Source organism: Sceloporus occidentalis, unplaced genomic scaffold (genome assembly GCF_023333645.1).
Source record: "Sceloporus occidentalis isolate IW3139 unplaced genomic scaffold, rSceOcc1.0.p SCAF_40, whole genome shotgun sequence".
NCBI lineage: Eukaryota > Metazoa > Chordata > Lepidosauria > Squamata > Phrynosomatidae > Sceloporus > Sceloporus occidentalis.
In genome coordinates, this window is record NW_028317020.1 from 3,890,483 (window position 1) to 3,913,221 (window position 22,739).

The 22,739-nt window shown below is 39.4% G+C and overlaps 1 protein-coding gene across 1 annotated transcript; it reads left to right on the forward strand.

Annotated features, from left to right (window-relative positions):
* Positions 1 to 878: 878 nt before the first annotated feature.
* Positions 879 to 22,366, forward strand: LOC149290233 (dehydrogenase/reductase SDR family member 4-like 2). The gene is made up of 7 exons (XM_089489455.1): positions 879 to 994; positions 5,208 to 5,385; positions 5,778 to 5,879; positions 6,021 to 6,091; positions 6,632 to 6,683; positions 9,182 to 9,316; positions 22,265 to 22,366. Exons 1-7 carry the CDS (start codon positions 879 to 881, stop codon positions 22,364 to 22,366), a joined length of 756 nt encoding a protein of 251 aa, XP_089345581.1.
* Positions 22,367 to 22,739: the final 373 nt, after the last annotated feature.

The window sequence follows — 22,739 nt, forward strand, 5'->3', positions numbered from 1 at the left end:
GCAGGTGAGGAGTACAAAGACAAGTGTGTCTACAGTCAAGCATGGTGGTGGGAGTGTCATGATCTGGGCCTGCATGAGTCCTGCGGGCACTGGGGAGCTACAGTTCATTGAGGGAACCATGGATGCTAACATGTACTGTGACATACTGAAGCAGAGCATGATCCCCTCTCTTTGGAGACTGGGGCACAGTGCAGTATTCCAACATGATAACGACCCCAAACACACCTCAAAAAAACGACCACCGCCTTGCTAAAGAAGCGGAGGGTAAAGGTGATGGACTGGCCAGCTATGTCTCCAGACCTAAACCCTATTAAACATCTGTGGGGCATCCTCAAACGTAAGGTGGGGGAGCGCAAAGTCTCTACCATCCACCAGCTCCGTGATGTCGTCATGGAGGAGTGGAAGAGGACACCAGTGGCAACCTGTGAAGCTCTGGTGAACTCCATGCCCAAGAGGGTTAAGAAAAAATAATGGTGGCCATACAAAATATAAACACTTTGGGCCCAATTTGGACATTTCCACTTAGGGGTGTACTCACTTTTGTTACCAAGGTTTAGACATTAATGGCTGTGTGTTGAGTTATTTTGAGGGGACAGCAAATTGACACTGTTATACAGGCTGTACACTCACTGCTTTATGTTGTAGCAGAGTGTAATTTCTTCAGTGCTGTCACATGAAAAGATATAATAAAATATTTACAAAAATGTGAGGGGTGTACTGTATATATACTGTATATATATATATATATATATATATATATATATATATATAAACACTTCTACTTTATATTTAAAAACAAGAACAGAACATTTTAAAAAGAAAGTGTGATTTTGATTGTAACAGATATTAACACAAAAGTTTGAATCATATGAACGAAGATGCTTTTGAAGAAAATCCATCCCTGTAACCAGGCAAAGGTTGATATAACATCTGGAACTGGAAATGAGAAAGGTCTCAATGGAAAAGTGGCTATTGTGACAGGATCTACATACGGGTATGTCTTAGATGCGATTACATGGATCTGGTATTATTTTTAGTGAAGGGCATATCATAGGCCCTGAAAGTGTGTTGGTGCCCTTTTGAAGCTAATGAAATCTGCTTCTTAGAATTTTGCAATTCCTATTACTTACAAAACTCTATGAGGTCTATTCACTAAAATTTGGTGTTAGGGGTTAACATGGCCAGCCACATTTGACTGAGGTTACATGTCTCTCTTTAAATGGAATTTTATGTATTTGAATCCCTTCATCCCATTGGGCAAAGATCCGTTAATACAATATAATGGGTGGTAGGGGGAGTTGTTATCTTTCCTTTGCTTAATAGAGATTCATGATGATCCCTGTTTCTTTTTCACATACAAGCACACACATATGTTGCCTAAGATGTGTGACATGTAGTCACATGACATCCGGTACAAAATTTAATCTTTTAGACAAGATAATTTGCCAGGTCTAAAAATTAGGCACTTTTTAATCAGGTTTCAAAGCCTACACTGCCCGTCAGTTGGAGTAGCTGTCCTTACCACTAGGTATAGTATATCCTTCACAACACAACACAAACCCCCAAGGTCCCCATTTCTAACTGTGGAAATAAAGCACAATCCAAGTCCCAAATAAAAGTCAATAACATATAATGTGCGGAGAATATCAGAGGCATTGTGTGACTATGCAGCTAAACGGTTAACACTGCACATTCGGTTCATTCTCAAAAGACGGCCACAGACAATGCATTCCATAAAGAATTATGACCATCCAGATCATTTTTAGGTTAACTGTATTATTTGAAGAAAGTTTTTTTTGCCTATAATTTATTATAGATTATACTTTACATTGTAAATATTCATTTTATATGTTTAATTATATTGATTTTGTGGATGTTATATCATGTATTTTGTTTTAGATTTATGTTAACACATTTGAGTTTCATGAATATAGCTATTTTCTCTGCTGCCATCAGGTGGCTTGAATCATTCACAACACTACCTTACAGTCAATTGATATGGCTACGTGTTTAGCTTAAATGTGTCACTTGCTGGTTTAACACGTTTTTAAACTAGTAAAACATATTTTATTTTCTAATCTATTTTTGTACTTTTTTAGCCTGGATTAGCACAGAGCGATGAGCTTCTTACATTCTATATGTTATTGAATTTCTTTTTTTTAAGACTATAGACCACAATAAAGCTACAAAATCTGTTTCCATTTGGACTTGGATTTTACTTTTTTCTATAAGAGTGCCAATGTTTTTGTGGTGATTGTCTTTCTAAGAGCTGCCAAAATGTGAGCTGATGTGTGCTGTGCTGCTCATCCATAACCTCAGCATGGTGTAGAATCATCCAATTTGCCTACACCACAAACCGTATGAGGTGAAGTGGATGGTTTGTGCAGCTGCCTTGTATAGCTCATCCTTCAACAATGCATCACAAGGCTGCTAAAGGGATTGCACTACAGTTCTGCTGAAAGGGGGTGTGAAAGGGGAGGTGATTGGGGGAGCGAGGGCCTCATAGAGAAGGAAGTACCTCTGACAGCAATAAGCTGACCAAGCAGTTATGTTGGTTTATTCGACTGCTGCTTTGACAAGCTCTTTGAATGGAAAGTCCAAAAGTGTTCTAGTATAGGCCGGTGCAGTGGATGTCCCTGCCCACCTGTCTCTGGGAAAAATTCCCACTCTTAGAGAAAGCTGAGGCCTCTCCACACCATTTTCTGCTGCTGCTGGTGGCATCTGTTGTTGGTTTGTTCTTAGTGCCAATGCTACAAATTAACTCTGGAAAAGCTGCACTGTAATGTGTATGTAGGTGTCTGTTCATATCATAATTTGTGAGATCACCACCTTACCCTGGTGGAAGTTGTGTGGCTTGACTCCTACAAGTCTAGCTCATAATCTAAATCCAAGTCATCATCATCAACACCATTGTTGCCGACCATATCCTTTTCTACTTGAGCACAAGTCCACTTCTGTTGCTAGTGTAGACCTTCCCTCTTCTTCCTCACTTTCTTCAGGACCAAAAATAGATCTGCTGCTTTCATCTGACTATGCCTGATCATCTTTGCTCTGGGAGTGCTAACAATGTTTGTGATAGTGGTAGTTTCATTTCTTCTGTCAGCAGGATATGACCCATCCATTAGTCCTTGGTAGTAACTAAAACCGGATGCTGCTGCTGCTGCTGTGGTTTTTGGTAGGTCTGACTTTAAGCATTAAGGGACTTATATACCAGGCGTTGCCTGATTACTCTGCCAAACCCACGGAAACTGGAGTCACTGCTTTTCACAGACATATCAATTTTTTTTGTACTCGCCAATAAAAAAGAAAAAGGAAAGTATAACCATAATCAGGAATTTCGTACAATTCACTATAATGGAGAGGAGGCAATTGATCAAAAAGATTGCTTCAAAGGGAAACCTTTTGGATTGTGACTCCCCAGTGGGCTTGAATGATAATTTACCTATGACTTTGTTTTCTAGTTTCCTTACTGGTGCAGACTTATACCAAATTCCTTATTGACAGATATATTACACTGGATTTATTTAGGTTCACCATACGTGTTGTTTATGTTTATGTCCTTAATTATATGACTTTATTTAATTATGGATAGCCTACAGTTGCATAGTAAATTTATTATGGTGGAGGGTTCAAGTTTTAGGGGATTGACTAGATGTTTGTGTATATATATATATATATATATATATATATATATATATATATATATATGAAAGAGTAGGCAGTTGTGAAAAAATACTATAATGTAAGAATGCTTTAAAAACATAGACATGTTAATAGTTTATTTGTATCATTTAACACAAAATGAGTGAACAGAAGACAAATTGAAATCTAATCAATATTTGGTGTGACCACCCTTTGCTTCCAAACACCATCAAATCTTCTAGGTACATTTGAACATAGATTTTTAAGGAACTCAGTATGTAGGATGTTACAAATATCTTGGAGGACTAATAACAGTTCTGGATGTGTGGATTTAGACAGCCTCAGTTGCTTCTCTCGCTTCATGTAATCCTAGACAGACGTGATGATGTTGAGATCAGGGTTCTGTGGGGGCCCTACCATCACTTCTGTGACCTCTTGTTCTTTACGCTGAAGATAGTTCTTAATGTCTTAATGGAACGTTGTCATGCTGTAGAGTAAATTTGGGGCCAAATAGGTGCCTCCCTGATGGTATTGCATCATTAATAAGTATCTGGCTGTATTGTAGCATTAAGAAAACCATTAATTTTGACTGCAGCCAAAAACTTGCAAAGAAACCTCCACCATGCTTTATTGCAAACACCTCCACACATTCTTGTACTGCCCTCCGGCCCTTTGATGAACAAATTGCCTTCTACTACAGCCAAACATTTCAAATTTTGACTCATCAGAGCAGAGCACCTCCTGCAATTTTTCTACACCACATTTATTGTGTTTTCATGAATAGTTGAGTGGCTTGACCTTGCTTCCACATCGGAGGTATGGGTTTTTGGCCACAATTATTTCATGAAGACCACTTCTGACTAGACTTCTCTGGACAGTTATCCAGGGCCCCACTGTTTTCTGCTAAGTCTGAGCTGGTGGCACTGCTGGACATCTTCTGATTACAAAGGGAAGTAAGCACTGTGTGTCTTTCCTCTGATGCTGAACACTGCATCTATGGTGCTCAACATTTCTTTGTGCTCTCAATGTTTCTTTGAACTTCTTTTTTAAAGAGCTTGTACAGAACATCTGTAAACTCCTGTCTGCTTTGAAATTTCTGCCTGGGAGAGACTTTCTGATGCAGTATAACTACCTTGCGCTGTGATCAGCTTCGCCATGGTGTATGACTTTTTGAGATTGCAGTAAACTTGTTAGTGAGTTTGGCTGTTCCTTACCATTACAATTATAGACTGATCATGTTTTTGCGCAACAGCGGCATTATACCCCTTGTCAGGGTGCATTGCTTAAAAACCTCATCTTGAATCCCAATACATCTCTCTCAAAGCAGAATCTCTGCTGTGTGCTATAGAAATAGAAAAGAAACTAGAAGGTTTTGTGTAACCTGTGTAACCTGTTGTAACATTTAGGGGGACACGGGGGACATTGGGCATAAATGATTTATTTTTATAGCATACAGTTGGTTCCCTTTACCTTCCAAACAGAACTCTCCCCTTCAAAGCAAAACCATTTTTGTATATTTGTTGCCATTTACATTGGAGAGTCTAATATATGCTTCTTTTTTTTAGTATTGGACTGGCTATGGCACGTCGCTTGGCACAGGATGGTGCTCATGTCATCTTGTCTAGTCGCATTCAGAAAAATGTGGATACAGCTGTGGAGAAACTTAAGAATGAGGGTCTGAGTGTTATTGGAATAGTTTGTCATGTGGGTAATGAAGAAGAACGGAAGCAATTAGTGGAAAAGGTCAGAAAAACTAGTCTGTTTCATGAGTCCAAACGTTAATAGACTTATGTCTTAGTTGTGTACATAGTCGGTGATTCCTATTGTCCCAAGACTGATCAAGATTGCTACTGCATACAGGCCATAGTATGATTTTAAGGATGGCCATACCAGTTCAAATTATATTTTTTTTCACAAGCCAACCCTTTTAGTACCAGAGTTTCTGACACATTATTTATCTTTGTTTAGGTTTTATAAATATGGATATTGTTGTGCCTTAATCTTTAGATTTCTATTTGTAATTAGTGCCTGTGGTCAGTCATAACCCATAACTTCATAGGAGACATTTAACATTGCAACTTAGAACCATTAATATAAAACATCATTTCAAGTTATTATAATGATTTATTTTCAAGGCCCTGGATCTATATGGTAAAATTGACATTCTCATCTGTAATGCTGCTGTAAATCCATTCGTTGGTCCACTTATGGAAACCACTGAAGAGATGTGGAAAAAGGTTTGTGTTAAATATTGATAAAAAATAAAATACCCTATGTAAATTATTGTAAGAACTTACAAGACTCTGTAGTGAATGATGTAAAAAAACAGCAACTTTTAAAATTCACTGTTACTCTTTCTGACTGTTCCCCACAAATAGGTGTTTGAAGTGAACGTTATCTCAACGTTTCTAATGATAAAGCTTGTTGTACCACACATGCAAAAACAAGGGTGAGTGTGTTCAGAGTCTTTCAGTGGAATATCTTTTCATACATAACTTTTTAATGAAATGTTTACAGTAGTAGGGATACATTTTCTGAATATAGATTTTTTATTTAATGGTAACTGCTGCATCCCTGGGTCTCTGTGTCTCTTGCTGCTTTCTCTGTGTAGGGGAATGGTGTTTGAACCTGACTACTCCCTGCCCCTACTTCCCATCCTACTCTTCACCCATTTAAGACTGTTTGGGCTAGCCCTGCAACTAGTATTACATCTACAGGTGAATAGCTCTGCCCCTTCAGGAAGCCTCCCCCCCGAAAGGAGAGTGCTGGGTAGCCAATTCTGGGATGTACCATAAGGTAGATGTTTTCATTCATAGACGCAGGAACAGCACACACCATTATCACCATCATGGATGCACAATACTTAAATTAATAATCTGGTTTAAATACTTTAGAGTAAATTACTTTTTTCTGATACACATAATTATATATGATTACAATTATATTTATATATATATTTAACTTCTAAAGCAATATTCTTTTTTTATAGAGCGGGAATAATTATTATCTGTTCTTCATTTATTGGTTATATACCTCATCCGGTAAGTACTATCAAAAAAAAGTCCTAATAAACAGTACTGTGCAAGAGTCTTTTGTGTGAAAAATGCTGTAAAGTGAAAATTCTTAAAAAAAAATAGACATGTTTATATGTTTATTACTAGACTTGGGCAAGTGTTCGTCTCCGTGCTCATCTTCGGCAAAAAAAAATCTTTGTATTCCTCGAATATTCGCCCGTTCCTGTCTTTTTAGACTCCCTTGCAATGTTCGCAGAGCTAGTGCTGGAGCTGTCTGATGCAAAGTATACCATGTGCAAGTAGATGTCTTCAGACCAGCCCATCATCTGCACAGAAAATAGCTGGGTAGTGGGCAAAGGCGAATATCCTTGGACATTCTTCTTGTTAGTTTTTTCTTCATTTTTTCCGGTTTTGTATAAGGGGTTAATACGGGGTTAACGCGTACCGCAGCAGCTCTGGCGCCAGGAGTTTAAATGTCCGTATGAGCAACTCTATTGGTCGCCAGCAGGGGGTCGTCTGCCATCAACGCTGCAAGGGATCTGGATCTTAGTCTTGTAGTCAGACCTCTACTCGAATATAAGACGAGGGGTATTTTTATAAGTCTTATAATCGAGCAAATCTAAATTTGGTGTGGACCACCCTTTGCCTTCAAAACAGCATCAATTTTTCTAGGTACACTTGCACAAAGTAAGGGGTTTTTATAAGCATATAATTAGATGTATGATTAGCAAGTGCTTATGGTAATTAATTTAATATATAAGTTGAAACACAACCATTAACTGAAACAGCTCTGTAGGAGGAATACTCAAACTTACTAACATGTTTGGGTTGCTGAAGTTTGATGTCAAAAGTCATACACTATGGCAGGACTGAGCACATCAACAAGACTGAATGCTGCATGAAAGGTCTCTCCCAGGCAGAAATTTTAAGGTAGACAGGGTTTACAGATGTTCTGTACAAGCTGTTTTCAAGTAGCACAAAGAAATGGGCAATGCTGATTACTGTAGACTCGGTGATTCGCCAAGGAAACTTAGTGCAGCAGGGGAAAGACACATCATGATTACTTCCCTTTGTAATCAAAAGATGCCCATCAATGTCATCAGCTCAACATTGGCAGAAAACAGTGGGATCCTGGTAGACAAATTTACTGTCTGGAGAAGCCTGGTTAGAAGTGGTCTTCATGGAAGACTTGTGGCTTAAAAGCCATACCTCTGATGTGAAAACAAGGCCAAGCTGCTCAATTATTCACAAAAACACAGGAACTGGGGTGCATAGTAGATATGTGCAAATGGACCAAAAACAATTCAGACCATTTTTCCCACTATTGTTTTTGTATAATAAACTCTGTTTCCTGCGCATTCATCTTGGATCAAAACCAGGAAGCATCTTAAATTTGAAAGTGAAATTTCTGACATGCTCATTCACTCTCTCACGCACTCTGAATGTTTCCTTACTTTCTACGCTGACTGTGTCTGCTTCTGTGAGTCATAGATCTGCTCTAGCATTGTTTTCATTTTCTCTCTTCCATCTTCTTTCTTTATCCGGACAAAACCTCCAGATGAACTTTAATGAAAATGGTGGAGCTTTGAGGAAGTTCATGAGAGGTTATCTTAAGGCAAAATGATGGAGCTTCCAGGCACAACCTCTCCCTTGATCCTCCATTCAGAGAATGCAAGAGTGAAGGAAAGTGTGAGAGAACATTCATTCATTTGAACGAACATTCAGAGCTTATCACTTTGTTTTTATTTACTTTGTACAAATTGATGAAATATGGAAATGTCATTACATTGCAACTCGTAGGAATTCAAATGCACAAGTCTGGACAATGGCAGCATTCTGTATTGATGAGTCAAAATTTTATATATTTGGTTATAGCATAAGGCAGTTTGTTCACCGAAGGGATATAGAGCAGTACAAAAAAGAGTGTTTGTAGGCAACAGTGAAGCATGGCAAAGGTTTCCTTGAAGGTTTGGGGCTGCATTTTTGCAAATATAGTTGGGTATTTGGTCAGAACTAATGGACTCCCAATAACTTATCCATCATGCAATAACATCAAGGAGGCATCTGATTGACCACAATTTTTCTGCAGCGTGACAACGACCCCAAACATACAGCCAAAGTAATTAAGAATTATTTTCAATGTAAAGACGAACAAGGAGTCCTGGTTTGGTCCCCACAGAGCTCTGATCTCAACATCACCGAATCTGTCTGGGATTATATGAAGAGAGAAGCAATTGAGGCTGCCTAAATCTCCAAGATGTTTGGTACAACTTACCTGCCGAGTTCCTTAAAAAAACTGAAGAACCTAGAAGAATTGATGCTGTTTTGAGTGCCAAGGGTGGCTATTTTTGAAAGCATTTTTATATTTTTTCACACCTGTCTAAAACTTGCACAGTATTGTTATATAGCCATTTTGTTGGTATAATTATAAACTTAAAATGTTTTTATAATATTTTATCAATACTTTATCATTTAAAATAATGATTATTAAAACAATATATAATGTACTATTTTATTTATTATAGTATGTAGGCCCTTATGCAATATCTAAGACAACCCTACTTGGAATGACCAATGTTTTGGCTCAGGCTTTGCGCCCCATGAATATCAGAGTAAATGGTCTAGCACTGGGACTGATCAATACTAAATTCAGTGATGTGGTAAGTTTTGTAAAAATAATTGGCCATTACTCATAGGCTACATATGACAGTTAAATACTTCAATCAGTGTAATGCTGTTTAAAGATTAAAAATTAGTCAAATAGATGTTTAAGAAACACATTGTGTGTACACACCATGGGAGCAGCCATCTGCTTTCTCTCTTTGCATCCATTTTTTTTTAAATTTCCCTTTTCACATTTGTTTTCCTGCACCTTTTTAATTCATCTAATACTCAATTCCCTTCTTAATTGCCTTCTTTAATTGTTCCTTCACTCCCTCCTCCCCTTTGCATGATGGTAGCACACTGTCTTGTTTCCAGTTGAAAATTATTTAAAGAATAATGAGTAATAACTAGATTCAAAATACAAGGTTATACAGTCACATATAACCTTGATTTTAACTGCATAGAACTGAATATGTGGTTAAAAAAGATTAAATTGAACCTTATATTTTAGATCTTTATTACTCATGGTTCTTTTTAAATAACTTATGGTTCTTGTTAGTGTTACCCCCTTTTTCAGTTAAAAAAATAGTCATTTTAAGATTGCAATTCTTTTGTCAAAAAACATAAATTTTTTATGTCTCAATGAAAATTTCATTACAAAAAATAAAGAATTGATTAACTGTACAAATTTCCTGTTATTGGCCCTCATATTTGCACATAGTGATGCTGAGGTTCAGCTCACAAAATAACCTAATACTAATCCTAGACATGTGCAAATGGGCCAAAAACTATTCAGATTTTTTGTTCATTTTTAACCCATTAGTTTTCCAGCAATTAATTTCGTTCCCTGCTCATTGGGTTCGGTGGAAAATTCGGGGGCATTTTTGATTCAGGAATAAAATTAATTGCCCAGTGCCCACATTCACTCTCTCACACTCTCATTCTTGTTCACGCTCACACTCTCTAAATGTTTCCCTACCTTCGTGGCCAACTACTTCTCCTTCCGCATCATCTTCTTCATCTTCTTCATCTTCTGTCTTCTCCCTTATTTACTCGCTTCTCTTCTCTTGTCTATCTTCAGATTGCTATCTTCTTTCTTTACCTGCATCTCCACAGACATAACCTGGCAAGAACTTCCAAAATGGCAGCACTTACGGTGATGTCCTCTCACCCATCCTCCAATTGGGGAAGAGAACATCACAAAAAGCGCCAACTGAGGGCAAAATGATGGAACTTGTGGTGATGTCCTCTCCAATCCTCCAATCCTCCAAGCGCCTCCATATTGCTCTTACTTGGCACTTTCGGTGCATTCCTCTTCCCTGATTAGAGAATTGGGGGATGACATCACTGCAAGCACCTCTATTTTGGTGGAAGTTCACTCAGAGATGCAGAAAAAGAAAGAAGATAGCAGATTGAAGATCAAAAATTGAGGACAGAAGAGAGAAGAGAACAGAGAAGAAAAGGCAGAAGATAGAAGATGAAGAAGATGCGGAAGTGAAAGTGGTCGGCAGAGAAGGAAGGGAAGCATTTAGAGAGTGTGAGAAAGAAAGTGAATGAGAATGAGAGGGTGAGAGAGTGTGAATGAATGTGGACTCATTTTCGAGGCTTTGTATAAATATAACACAATTCGGTAAATTTGCAATTCTTATGATTCTGAACGCATAAGTCTAACTAATACTCACTTTTCTGACTATAACATATTTTTATTTTTCTCTATAACTGACAAAACATTTTACATGCGCCACATTTAATGTCAACTATCATACCATCTGATTTATTAATATTAACTATTCTTTTGAAAATAATATGTATTTTTTACAGATTAAAAAGACTGAAGAATTGGAAAAGATGATAATACCTGTTGGTGTTCAAAGGTATGATTAAGCAGTACACACAGTTAAACATTTTTTAAGAGACTAAGAAACTGTAGTGCACTAAATAATGTATTCATTACAATCTATATTTAAGTTGGAGACATCACTTGGAAGAAGTGGGAATGTCAATTCCTATAAGCACACAGTGTCCCTTTATTTATTTATACAGTAGACTAGCATCGGAACAGGATCTTCAGAATGCTTTCATATGATGGAAAGCTTTGGGCAGGGGCACCCGGGGCGCATACTGTATGTGGCACCCCCCTACACAAAAAAAAAAATTATGTTGGCAAGAATATTTATTTCACAAATTTGTAAACTGTATGTCACCTGGAAATAAATAGAAAAATTATTAACTTGTAAATTAATTAAATAAGTTTGAATAAATAACATTTATTGAACAGATATGGTACAGCATAATTCCCATTACTATATACTGAGCCAGACATTGATGGTAGCGCAGCATAACCCCTATCACTATACAGAAAGCCAGACTTTGACGTGGTAGGCCTCTGCCCCTAAAACAGCCTTTCTTTGCCACCGCTGCCCCTAAAACAGCCTCCATGAGCCAAGGCTGCCCCTAAAACAGCCTGGCTGTGCTACCGCTGCCCCTAAAACAGCCTACCTGTGCCACCGCTGCCCCTAAAACAGCCTCTACATGCCAAGGCTGCCCCTAAAACAACCTGGCTGTGCCAATTCTGCCCATAAAACAGCCTGGCTGTGCCACCTCTGCCCCTGAAGCAGCCGGGCTGTGCCACTGCTGCCCCTAAAACAGCCTCCCTGTGCTGCAGCTGTCCCTAAAACAGCCTGCCAGTGACAATGCTGCCCCTACAACAGCATGCCTGTGCTACCCCTGCTCCTAAAACAGCGTGCCTGTGACACGTCTGCCCCAAAGCAGCCTGGTTGTGCCACCTCTGCCCTGAAGCAGCCTAGCTGTGCCACCTCTGCCCCTGAAGCAACCTACATGTACCATCTCTGCCCCCCAAACAGCTTACCTGTCCCATTTCTGCCCCTAATTACTTACTCACTTCATTCATTCATTATCCCGCACCCCCTTACCTCTCTTGAAGATTTCACCGGTTCGGGGGCCGGCCGATAATCACTGGGGGGGCCGGGCAGACGTCTATGAAGCCTGACAGCTGCCTAACGCAGGGCTGCAGCTCACTTCTTTGGCGCCCGCACACTGTGTGAGGGAACTCTTTCCCTGCCCACTTTCCTGCCCCCCTCTAGGCGGGGAAAGAGTTTCCTCACACAGTGTGCGGGCACCACAGCAGTGAGCCGCAGGCCCGTGTTAGGCAGCTGTCACGGCACCCCCCTGATGAGTGGCACCCTCGGTGGACCGCTCCCCTCGCCCCCCTTTAGCTACTGGCTTTAGGGTTTTTCATATGTCCCATCGACTGCCATAGTCAACATTTGTGTTAGCCAGCTGCTATATTTTGTATTAGTACTATTTCGCATATTTTTTCTGTAAGTTTATTTTGCCTTATTTACTTTTGATATTATAATAAAAAAATAGTTATTCAGTTATTTATACCCTGCAACAGTGTTTACAGGTATGCCCGCCCAAGTGATCTCCCCCACCTTTTCCTTAATGATGTTGTTAAGAGGCATATCCATGATACAGATATGGTACTGGTTTCAGTGAGTCAGCAAAACTGAAGCTTCTGACATCCCCTCTAAGCGTGTTGCCTCTAACTGGATGCAGGACTGGGGTTTATCTGAGTTAAGAAGGAAAGGCTAGCCACCCTAGATCAATGTCAGTGGGGTATCACCTCCTGCAGCTGGTTCTCCCTCTCTAACAGTACAAGCAACAAGAGTACAATCAATTGTCCCTCAAAGGCTGCTGGATTGTGCAAACCATACTTTTCATACAAGTAAGGATTTCTCAATTGTGTATAACAAATGTAAAAAAGTTAACTTTTTTATACATTTTAGAACCAACATTATGAATTCTTAATTAATATTCGATCATGTTACTAGGTTTGGAGAACCAGAAGAATGTGCCAGTGTTGCTTCATTTCTGTGCTCCAAAGATGCCACATATATTAATGGAGAAAACATTGCCGTAACAGGAGGTATTCTTGGGAGACTTTAAATGTAATGCAATAAAGAAACACCTGGAAGACATGCATTTATGATTTTCTATACAAGCATATAATGCTTCTATATAAGCAAATTAAAATAAAATAGTTTTTCCTAATCAGTTTGCACGGTATTCATGAGGACTGGCCAAAATCTTGTTTTGTCGCTCCCTTGGCTCAACCCCTTTTGCTTACTCATAGCACCATGTGTCCTTTTCTTCACTGTGTTACACCTTTCCCCATGTATCTTTCTTTGTTCTCTTTATCTCTTCTCTTTCCCTCTCTCCCTTTTCTCTTCTTTCTCTTCATTTATCCTTCTCTTCCTCTTTATCTCGCCTCCTTTTTCTCTTTACCTGACCCTTTTCTCCACCTCTGTTTATCTCCTCTTTGTTCTTTATCGCTTCTGTTTATCTCTCCTCCTCTTTGTTCTTTATTGCTCCTCCTCCTCTTTCTCTTTATTTTATCTCCTCTCTCTTTACCTCTCTCTTTTCCCGACTTTTCCTTTTTCTCTTTTATCTTTTCCCCTTTTCTTTGATCTGCCCATTCTCATTATCTCTCCTGTTATTTTACTTTATTTCTCCCCTTTCTCTTTATTGTTGTCTTTTCTCCCATTCTCTCTCATTTCTTCCCATGTTTTATTATATCTCTCTTATTATCCTGGGATATGATGAACATTGCTTGTAAGCTATTCTATGGTAAGGCATGGAATAAAACTACTACCAGTGCCACCACAACATCACTGGTGCCACCACTACTGCAAGCACTCTTCAGAACAAAGATGTACAGGCACTGCAGATGATAGCAGCAGATCTACTTGTGGTGCAGAAGAAAGAAAATGAAAGGTTTACTCTTGCACCAGGACTGGGCCTTACTTCCCCTTGTTCCCAAGTGCAAAAGCATAGGTCATCAACAAAGTTGTTGATGACGAAGATGACCTTGATTTAGGTTATGAGCCAGAGGAAAATGGATCAAGTGGCACATTGTTAGGGATATTAATGAGACAAAATAGGCAAAACCAATATTTCATCACACACACAAAATAACGACGCTACCAAATATTGTAGTACCACATCCACAATATTAATTTAAGGAGATACCCTATATTTTATCTCCGATCCTAAATTCTTTCAGATCGCCGAAAATTATAATTCAAATTAGATAGATATCGCCACGATAGTCAATAAAAATATTATTTATTGTGAATACAATTTATAAAATCTATGTATGAGTCACACAGTGCATAATATAAAACACAACCTTCTTAAAACATGTCAAAATTGAATCAATTCAAATACAGTATATTATCGATAGTTATCAATATAAATTGTTATTTTATGAGTCTAACACAATTAATTTCCAGTCCACTCAGCAACCAAAAATTAATAATAATCAGGGCAATAATAAAGATATCACTATCTCTCTAATATTAGTTCAACTAATACAACAAATTAAAATAATTTGTTTGTGTCTAAGAGTATTAGTGAAGTTCCTAATAGATGCAAATAATGTCAAACTTCGTCTATAGGTAAAAATACCTTTTCATTATTGTTATTATCACGGGTTATAAGCTGCAGTCTCACAAGCCGTCATATACAATAATGCAATATACTATTTCCCAGAAACAGGGAATTCTATACGAAGAAGACAAAATTCACCTCTATTCAGAATAATAAAACAATTATATTTACCACCACTTGTTGCTGTTGTCCAACTGGTCCTTGTAGAAATTAATCCAGGTTCAGTGGCAAGAAATTAAGTGGGAAAGAATATAACTTTCTAAAAGTTATATAGGTTAGAACTCCAAGTAACTCTAAGAGTGAAATATGGTGCCAGGATCTTTAGATTCCCGTTCTCTGGGGTAAATTTGGTGAATCAGTCCGTCCTTTTCCTTTTTCTTTTTTTAATTATCCAAGACATAAGCTTAAAAACAGAGCTTATTATCATAGCCTCCACCTCTTGATTGGAATTCTCCAATCATAACGGTGGGTTTTACCCATTAAAATTAGGATTTCTACTCATATTTACACCGTTGTAATTTCTCAATTTACCTGTGAGAGACGCTCTGGTCTAAGAATTAACTTAAAACCATTACATATGTGTTTGGAATTTATCCTTGGTCACCCTAATCGCCAGGTGTTACCTCCTAGATAGTAACTCAGGCCTTGGTAGTCTTACCATGTATCCCCCATTCCAAGTTACATTTCTAAAGATATGCAGCGTCTACTCCTTAACTTTCTCATGGAAGATAACATTAATTGTATCATACATACTGAAACATCTATATACATGAATACTTCTTTTTTCTCTATTATAGAGGGAACAAACACAAAAAGAAATCATCACTACATGATTAAGTAAAATAAAATGGCTCTGACTCCATTTTGTGTTCATGTAAAGTACAGAATATATGGAATACATGTTTTCTATGATAAAATATCTGACAACATATTACAGTAATTTCTATATTAGATGTGTTGCTTCTTCCACTTTGTAGAAGCAGCAGCATAGCTATGCCACTAGTTCTTCTAAATCAGCGGTTCTCAACCTGTGGGTCGCGACCGCTTTGGGGGTTGAACGACCCTTTCACAGGGGTCGCCTAAGACCATCAGAAAACACATATTTCACAATATATTATTACATAATTTTATGGTTGGTGGTCACCACAACATGAGGAACTGTATTAAAGGGTCGTGGCATTAGGAAGGTTGAGAACCACTGCTCTAAATGCATTGACACCACCATCACTAATACTGTCATGGAAAAAGTAAACACTAGTACAACTGCTTTCTCACCAGATGGGCAACACCGTATTAAAGTGTGTGATCATGTTGAGAATGTGGGACATAGGCACACTGCAAGGTGCAATGAGCCATAGTAAGGTGTATGGACATCTAACCAATTCTTATATGAAGAAACACCTACGTACACACCACGGAGAAAGATAGAGCAGGGACATTTAATGCACAAGCCTAGAACACTTAGGGACTTTCCATTCAAGGGGCATGTCAAAGGAACAGTAAATTCAACTGACACGACTGCTTGGACTGCTTTTTGATGTCGGAGGTACTTCCTTCTCCGTGACTGAGAGAGAGCCTTTCAGGCAGCTGCTAGAGTACCTCGCTTCCCACTACCATTCCCCTAACACACAACCTTCAGCAGGGCCATAGTGTCCTTTACCAGTCTTGTTTGAGCTTTCCACTGCACAAGGATAGACCATCCACTTCACCTCCGACATATGGAACACCACTGGCACACAGCATGCCTCTTTTCACTGACTTCACACTGGTGGCTGCCCAACTTTGGAAGACAGTTCCACTGTAGCTGGTGTAGGCATACTGGGTGACAAGACGGGCAGAACTGGGGCAAAATGGCAGCAGAGTTATATATCCTTTCTACTTCATGCTAAGGCTATGCATAAACAGCACACATTGTCAGATATTTTAGGCTCATTAAAAAACAAAATGGAGTTAAAGTCATCTTGTTTTTTTAAATCACATAAATGGTTGAATTCTATTTTAAAGTAAGAACATAGATGTTCATAGTAAAACTAGATGCCTTATCAAGTACGTCTATTTAACCTCTTTGCATCTTTAACCAGTTAACTAGTCATAAGCACCATGTTCTTCGCGTCCTTATGATGAGTTAACTCACCATGCAGTTAAGATAAATGTGAGTTTAATACTTATCACTGCTCTGTGTTAATTCCTTGACCCGATCAGTCATCCTGGGGTCAGCTGACCCCTATGATTAACCAATCACAGCGATCACTGATAATCACATGACAAAGTCAATGTTATTAAACATTGACCTTGCTTTTATGGTCACTCTCTGTAACCTCTCATGCTGACCGTGAGGTACAGAGAGTGATAGTACAGGTACAGAAACTCTTTATTAAAAGCTTTTTAAAAACTATTTTAATTTAACCTTTGAAACTTTGAGCTATTGCTCTGATTTTTTTTCTTTTTATTTTTCGGTATCTTGTTTTTATTTTTAGTTGTTTTAGGTGGGCATCTGGTTGGGATGAGTGAGTTAGTGTTACGTTGGAAGTTAGAAATATAAATGTTTTTTATTATGTAAAATGCACCATATATACAGTGGGTGAATTTTGGTGCCCAGTTCAGACACCAAGGGGTTTTCAAAGATATATGGTTATATGGGGGATATCCAAAATAGGAAATGAGCGCATGATGACCAGATGTTAAATTTTTACCCTCAAACAACCCAACAAACCTATAGATGGGGATGTTACTGTACCCATGAGATAATGCTGAACACATATTGATTATTTATTAATTAATACTTAATTGATACTTGATAAGGTGGCATTGTCTCGGAATTCCAGAATTGAAACGCTGGGTTTTTTTACGTGGAGGAGAGGGGAGCAGAGCAGTAGCTCATTAAGTTTTCAGCAACCGCTCGGTGCCCCTCATGGAAGGGAACCAATTACTCATATATACATCACCCATACTGCAGCATTTTATCCAGGCCGGCAGCATCAATACACAAGGGGACAGTTGGGGGTATTGCATAAGTCAATAATGGTGCTGGCTGGGGGTGATACACAAGGGGCAAAAAAGACAAAAGGGGGAGGGTCAACGACAAAGCAGTGAGAAAAATACTTTTTTTTATTGTTGTAGCTTAGCCCATCTGGATGTGGGTGTCAGTGTGCAGAGCCTGTCCTGGTGAGTGTGGGTTTGGGTGTCCGTGTTGTAGAGCCTGTCCTGATGTGTGTGTCTGGTGTCAATGTGGTAGAGCCTGTACTGGTGTTTGCTTTTGGGTGTCAATGTGGCAGAGCCTGTCCTGGTGTGTGTATCATCTTTTTCCTGGCACTTTACTTACTGTAGGAATAAATTGAACTTTTTAATTTTTACTTATTCAGAAATAAAACGCGCTCCTGAATTTGTAGTCACTTATGAGGACAAAACATTCTAGGCCAAGAAATCAGTAATAGGAACAGTAAAGGTTTTGTGTTATTTACTCTATTTCAATCTGCATATTTTATTCAAAAGGATTAGCATTAAATTGTCTGTATGATGACTTTTTGTGTACTGATGTACTCCCAGTCCCATCACATAAGATTCTATCCTATATTATCTGCCCAGGACTGATGTTATCTTTATACAGTACACATGGATGTTGAGGAGTTAAGATTCTGTCTATTTTAATACTCAGCATCAGGCTCATGATGCTCTTAATCCAGCTCTGCCCAAAAGATTCTCATCTCAAGTATTTTTTTATCTCATGGACAAAATGTGCACTTCATATACACATACCAAATACACTGCATATATAGTTTAAAGAAAATATGCTAAGAGAATATTTTTTTTACCATTTGCCAATTTGCCAAAAAAAAAAATGTCCCCGGTCACTACCTCCTACTTCCCCGAAAATAAGTATTATATTTATTTTTCCTCAAGAAGACACACTATGGCTTATTTTCAGGGAATGTCTTATGTTTATTAAGTATGGTACAACAATCTACATATATTCAAATATAGACCTGACAGGGGGAGTCGACCTTGTTGATGGGGCTGCCCGCACCTCTCCGGTCACCTCCGAGATAGCAGCTGTCACGATGGGGCAGATGAGAAGGGCTGCCCGTCTTCTTTACCGCTCCGTGCTGCATAGCCACACCTATCACTATGTCTTATTTTCGGGGTATGGCTTATGTTGCGCAAATGCTTAGAAATCCTGCTACGGATTATTTTATGGGTATGCCTTATTTGTGGGGAAACAGGGTACTAACCCTCTAAGTTACTGGGACAAGAAAGCTGATATCTAGCCAGACCTCTCCTTAGTGAGTGTCCCAGCAGCTGCTTTACTCCCCACCAACCAGTGTACAAAGCAAGGGGATTTTCTCTGCAACAGACAACACGGTTCTACCCAAACCTGGTGGAGTGGATGGCTTTCTTTAAAGTCAATCATATAATTACATTTTGCTTGCTGTGCAATCGTCTCATTTATACCATTTATGTTTACAAGACTTTAAACAAGATAACATGTAGTGTTATATAGGCCGAATGTTTTTATATTTTTGCTCACAACTGAAAAGGAATGAATAAGGAATCAACTGGAAAAGACTGCATTCTTATATTCTTATATGGTGCCATCTTGTGGTAGTTCTTTATTAACACCAGTTGTACAGCATGCTAAGACAAAACGTAATGTAAATGCATTTCAGTGCTGGGAAGGTATATGCAGTTTGTGGACATTTATGAACTGGATTTTTTAAGTAATTCAGGGTAAGGTTTTTTCCAACATTGGACCCTAAACTCATATTTATATAAGCTGTTCTTATTATTATAAATTATGTACCCAGTTTAAACAAACAAAATAAAACTCATAATATCTTCATTTACCTTTTTTGAGCTTGGAAACACCTCATGTGTCTATTTTAGTCATTGTCTGTCAAATATGAAAAGATGCATATTTCTGTGTTCTGTGAAGTTTTGATATGCCTTGATAGCAATTACATACTTCAAAAAAGTAGGGGTATTTTTGTTGACCTGTGCATGGAAACAAAAATTTATTTAGCTATTGCCTGATTTATTTTCGGGCAATAAAGTTAGGTGGGATCTTCACAAAACATGCATGGGAAGAGTTAAAATATTGGCATTTTAAATGCCCATAAGGTGCCTAGTTTTAAAAAAAATTTATGATTTGATGGGATAAATTGAAGTACAATGTGTGTGAAAATAATACAAAAACAATCCCCACTCACCCGTTTCCTACATGCAATTTAAAACCGTTCTGCAAACTCACTTGCCAACAATGCTGCATTGCCCTGCCATACTTTTTCCGCCACCTTTCTACTATCACACTGGTCAAAATGCAGAAAGCTCTCAGCCAGTTACCAAAAGATTCAGTAACCCAACTTTCTTTTCATCCTCCTTATTCTTCTTAGCCTCTTTCTTATCCTCCACCTTTAAATCTATATAATCCTCCAAGGGGAGAATAACAAATACCTCCACAACCCCCCCATCCCACCTTAAGCAGGAGGTTAAGGACAAGATTTGGAAGGGTGAGTTTGTAGAAATGTTTTTCTCTCCTACCCTTGGAGGAGTTTATTGACCTTAAAGAGGAGGAAAAAGGATGCAAAAAAGGGGGAGGAGGAGAAAAAACGTTGTTTGAGAAAGATTCCCAATTCATTTGGCAATTGGCTTAGGGGTTTCTGTATTTTGGCAAGTGTGATTGGGGAGAAGTCGCCAACTTGTGCTCTCCTTTGTTTTGTTATTTAGATGGGATTTGGGAGGCGTATCGTACTTATGGGGGTCTGGTGTGGTGGTGGTCCTACGAACAGTTTAGACAGTGGTTGACGGGTAATCATGGTATGCAGTGGGACCAAATGGACATGCCATTGTGGATAAAACTCATGATGGCTCAGAGGGCTTTGCCCTTTCAGCAAGGGGCCGGCATGGGAGGGCAGGGTTCTGTGTTGGCCACTCACAAGAAGGGTTTCTGCTGGCTGTTTAATGAAAGCCAGTGTAAGTGGGGGTCGGCTTGTAAATTCAAACATGAATGTGCTGGTTGCGGGGGTTCACACAGTCTTAGCAGGTGTTTTAAGCGGGTGAAGGCGGTGCCGCTGGGGCGGCGGCTACAGGATCGGCCTCATCTGCTTCTGGGGCGAACCCCAATGAGGTTAGGCGCAATGTTACCATGGCTAAGCTGTTACAGTAATTGAGAGGACGCAAAGTTGCTGTTGGACGGTTTTCGTTTTGGTTTTTACATCCCGTTTTGTGTTAGGGAGTTTCAAAGTTGTGCTCGTAACTTGAAGTCGGTTTTGGATTTCCCTGAAGTGGTGTGGGAGAAGTTGTTTAAGGAAGTTTCTATGGGGGGGATGGCGGGTCCTTTTGTTCAGCATCCCCTTGTTAATTTGAGGCTGTCTCCGTTGGGTGTGGTGCTGAAGAAGGAGGTGGGCAAGTATAGATTGATTCATAACCTCTCTTGATGATGACATCAATGGTGAGTTGTGTTCCGTCTCGTATGCATCATTTGACCAGGCGGTCGAGTTGGTTAGGAGAGCGGGGCGGAATGCTCTTAAGGCGGATATTGAGTCTGTTTTTCATTTGTTGCTTATTCACCCTGATGGTCATCGCTTGCTTGGTGGTTTCTTTGAAGGTCAATATTTTGTTGTTTTGTTTGACCATGGGTTGCTCCTTCTCTTGTTCTTATTTTGAAAAATGTAGTTCTTTTATTGAGTGGGTGGTGAAGGTAGAGAACAGGAGTCGGTTTTTGCTGCACTATTTGGATGACTTTCTGTTTGATGGGCCTGGTGAATGTAGTTATTTGCTCAGGATGTTGGAGTGGGTTGCAGGTCTGGTGTGCCGCTGGCTGTGGACAAAATGGAGGGACCTGTTGTTTTCTGGGTCTAGAAATCGATACGGTAAGAGGTGAATGTAGGCTTCCGCAGGACAAGTTGTTGGCATTGCGGGCGACAGTTAAGGAGTTTCAAGGGGTTTGGAAGGTAACTTTGCAGCAACTGCAAGCTTTGGTTGGCAGTTTTAATTTTGTGTGATTCTGATGGGTAGAATTTTTAGCAGGAGCTTATCCAGGGCGACTTCCGGGGTGAAGTGTGCTCATCATTTTGTGTGGGTTTCTGTAGCTATGAAAGCAGACTTGGAGGTGTGGGATGTGTTTTTGGAAGATTTCAATGGAACAGTGTTGTTTCGTATGGATTCAGTGTCAGCGGAAGAGCTTGAGCTCTTTACCGATGTGTCTGGGAGTGTTGATTTTGGTGCTTACTTTCAGGGGTTATAGTGTGCGGAGGGTTGGCCGGAGGCATGGGCGGGTAGTTGGCTCATGCACAATTTGGCTTTTTGCAGCAGTTTCCTTAGGTTGTGGCTTTGTCACTCTGGGAGGATTCCGTGTGGGATGGGAAGGTGGTATTCTTTACTGATAACATTGCTGTGGTTCATGTGGTGAATAGTTTGTCAGCGTTGTTGCTGGCGGTAAATTTGTCTTGTTTTGTATGTCGCTTAACATGGTGTTTAAGGCACAGCATGTGCCTGGGTTTTTGAAAGTTATAACGAAGTTCTTGGCTCGTTTTCAGTGGGCTCGTTATCGGGAGGTGGCGCCTGGGGCACGAGACCTGGGTCATGCTTGTCCGAAAGAGATGTGGTGGCTACGGACCAGCTGCTTACAGATGGTGTAAGGTCCTCTTTGGCTACGGTAACGTGGGCAACTTATGGTAAGGTATGCAATGAATGGGATCGGTAGGCAGGCATTGAAAGGGTTTCAGAAACGGGGTAGATCATTGGATGCCAGGTGGTCTTTTTCGGTTCATGTTTTGGGGAAGTTGTTGGGGGTGTTGCCTGGGGTGTGTTATTCTCATTATGAAACGAGGTTGTTTGGCATGGCATTTGTTTTGGCATTTTTTGGGCTTTCCGGATAGGGGAGCAGGTGAGCAATAATCAGGCAGGTGGAGGTGGACTTCAGAGGATATGGTTTCTATCTGTTTGCGACGGTCTAAAACTGATGTGTTCGGGAAAGGTTGTGATGTAATATTGTATCCGTGGCATGGGTCG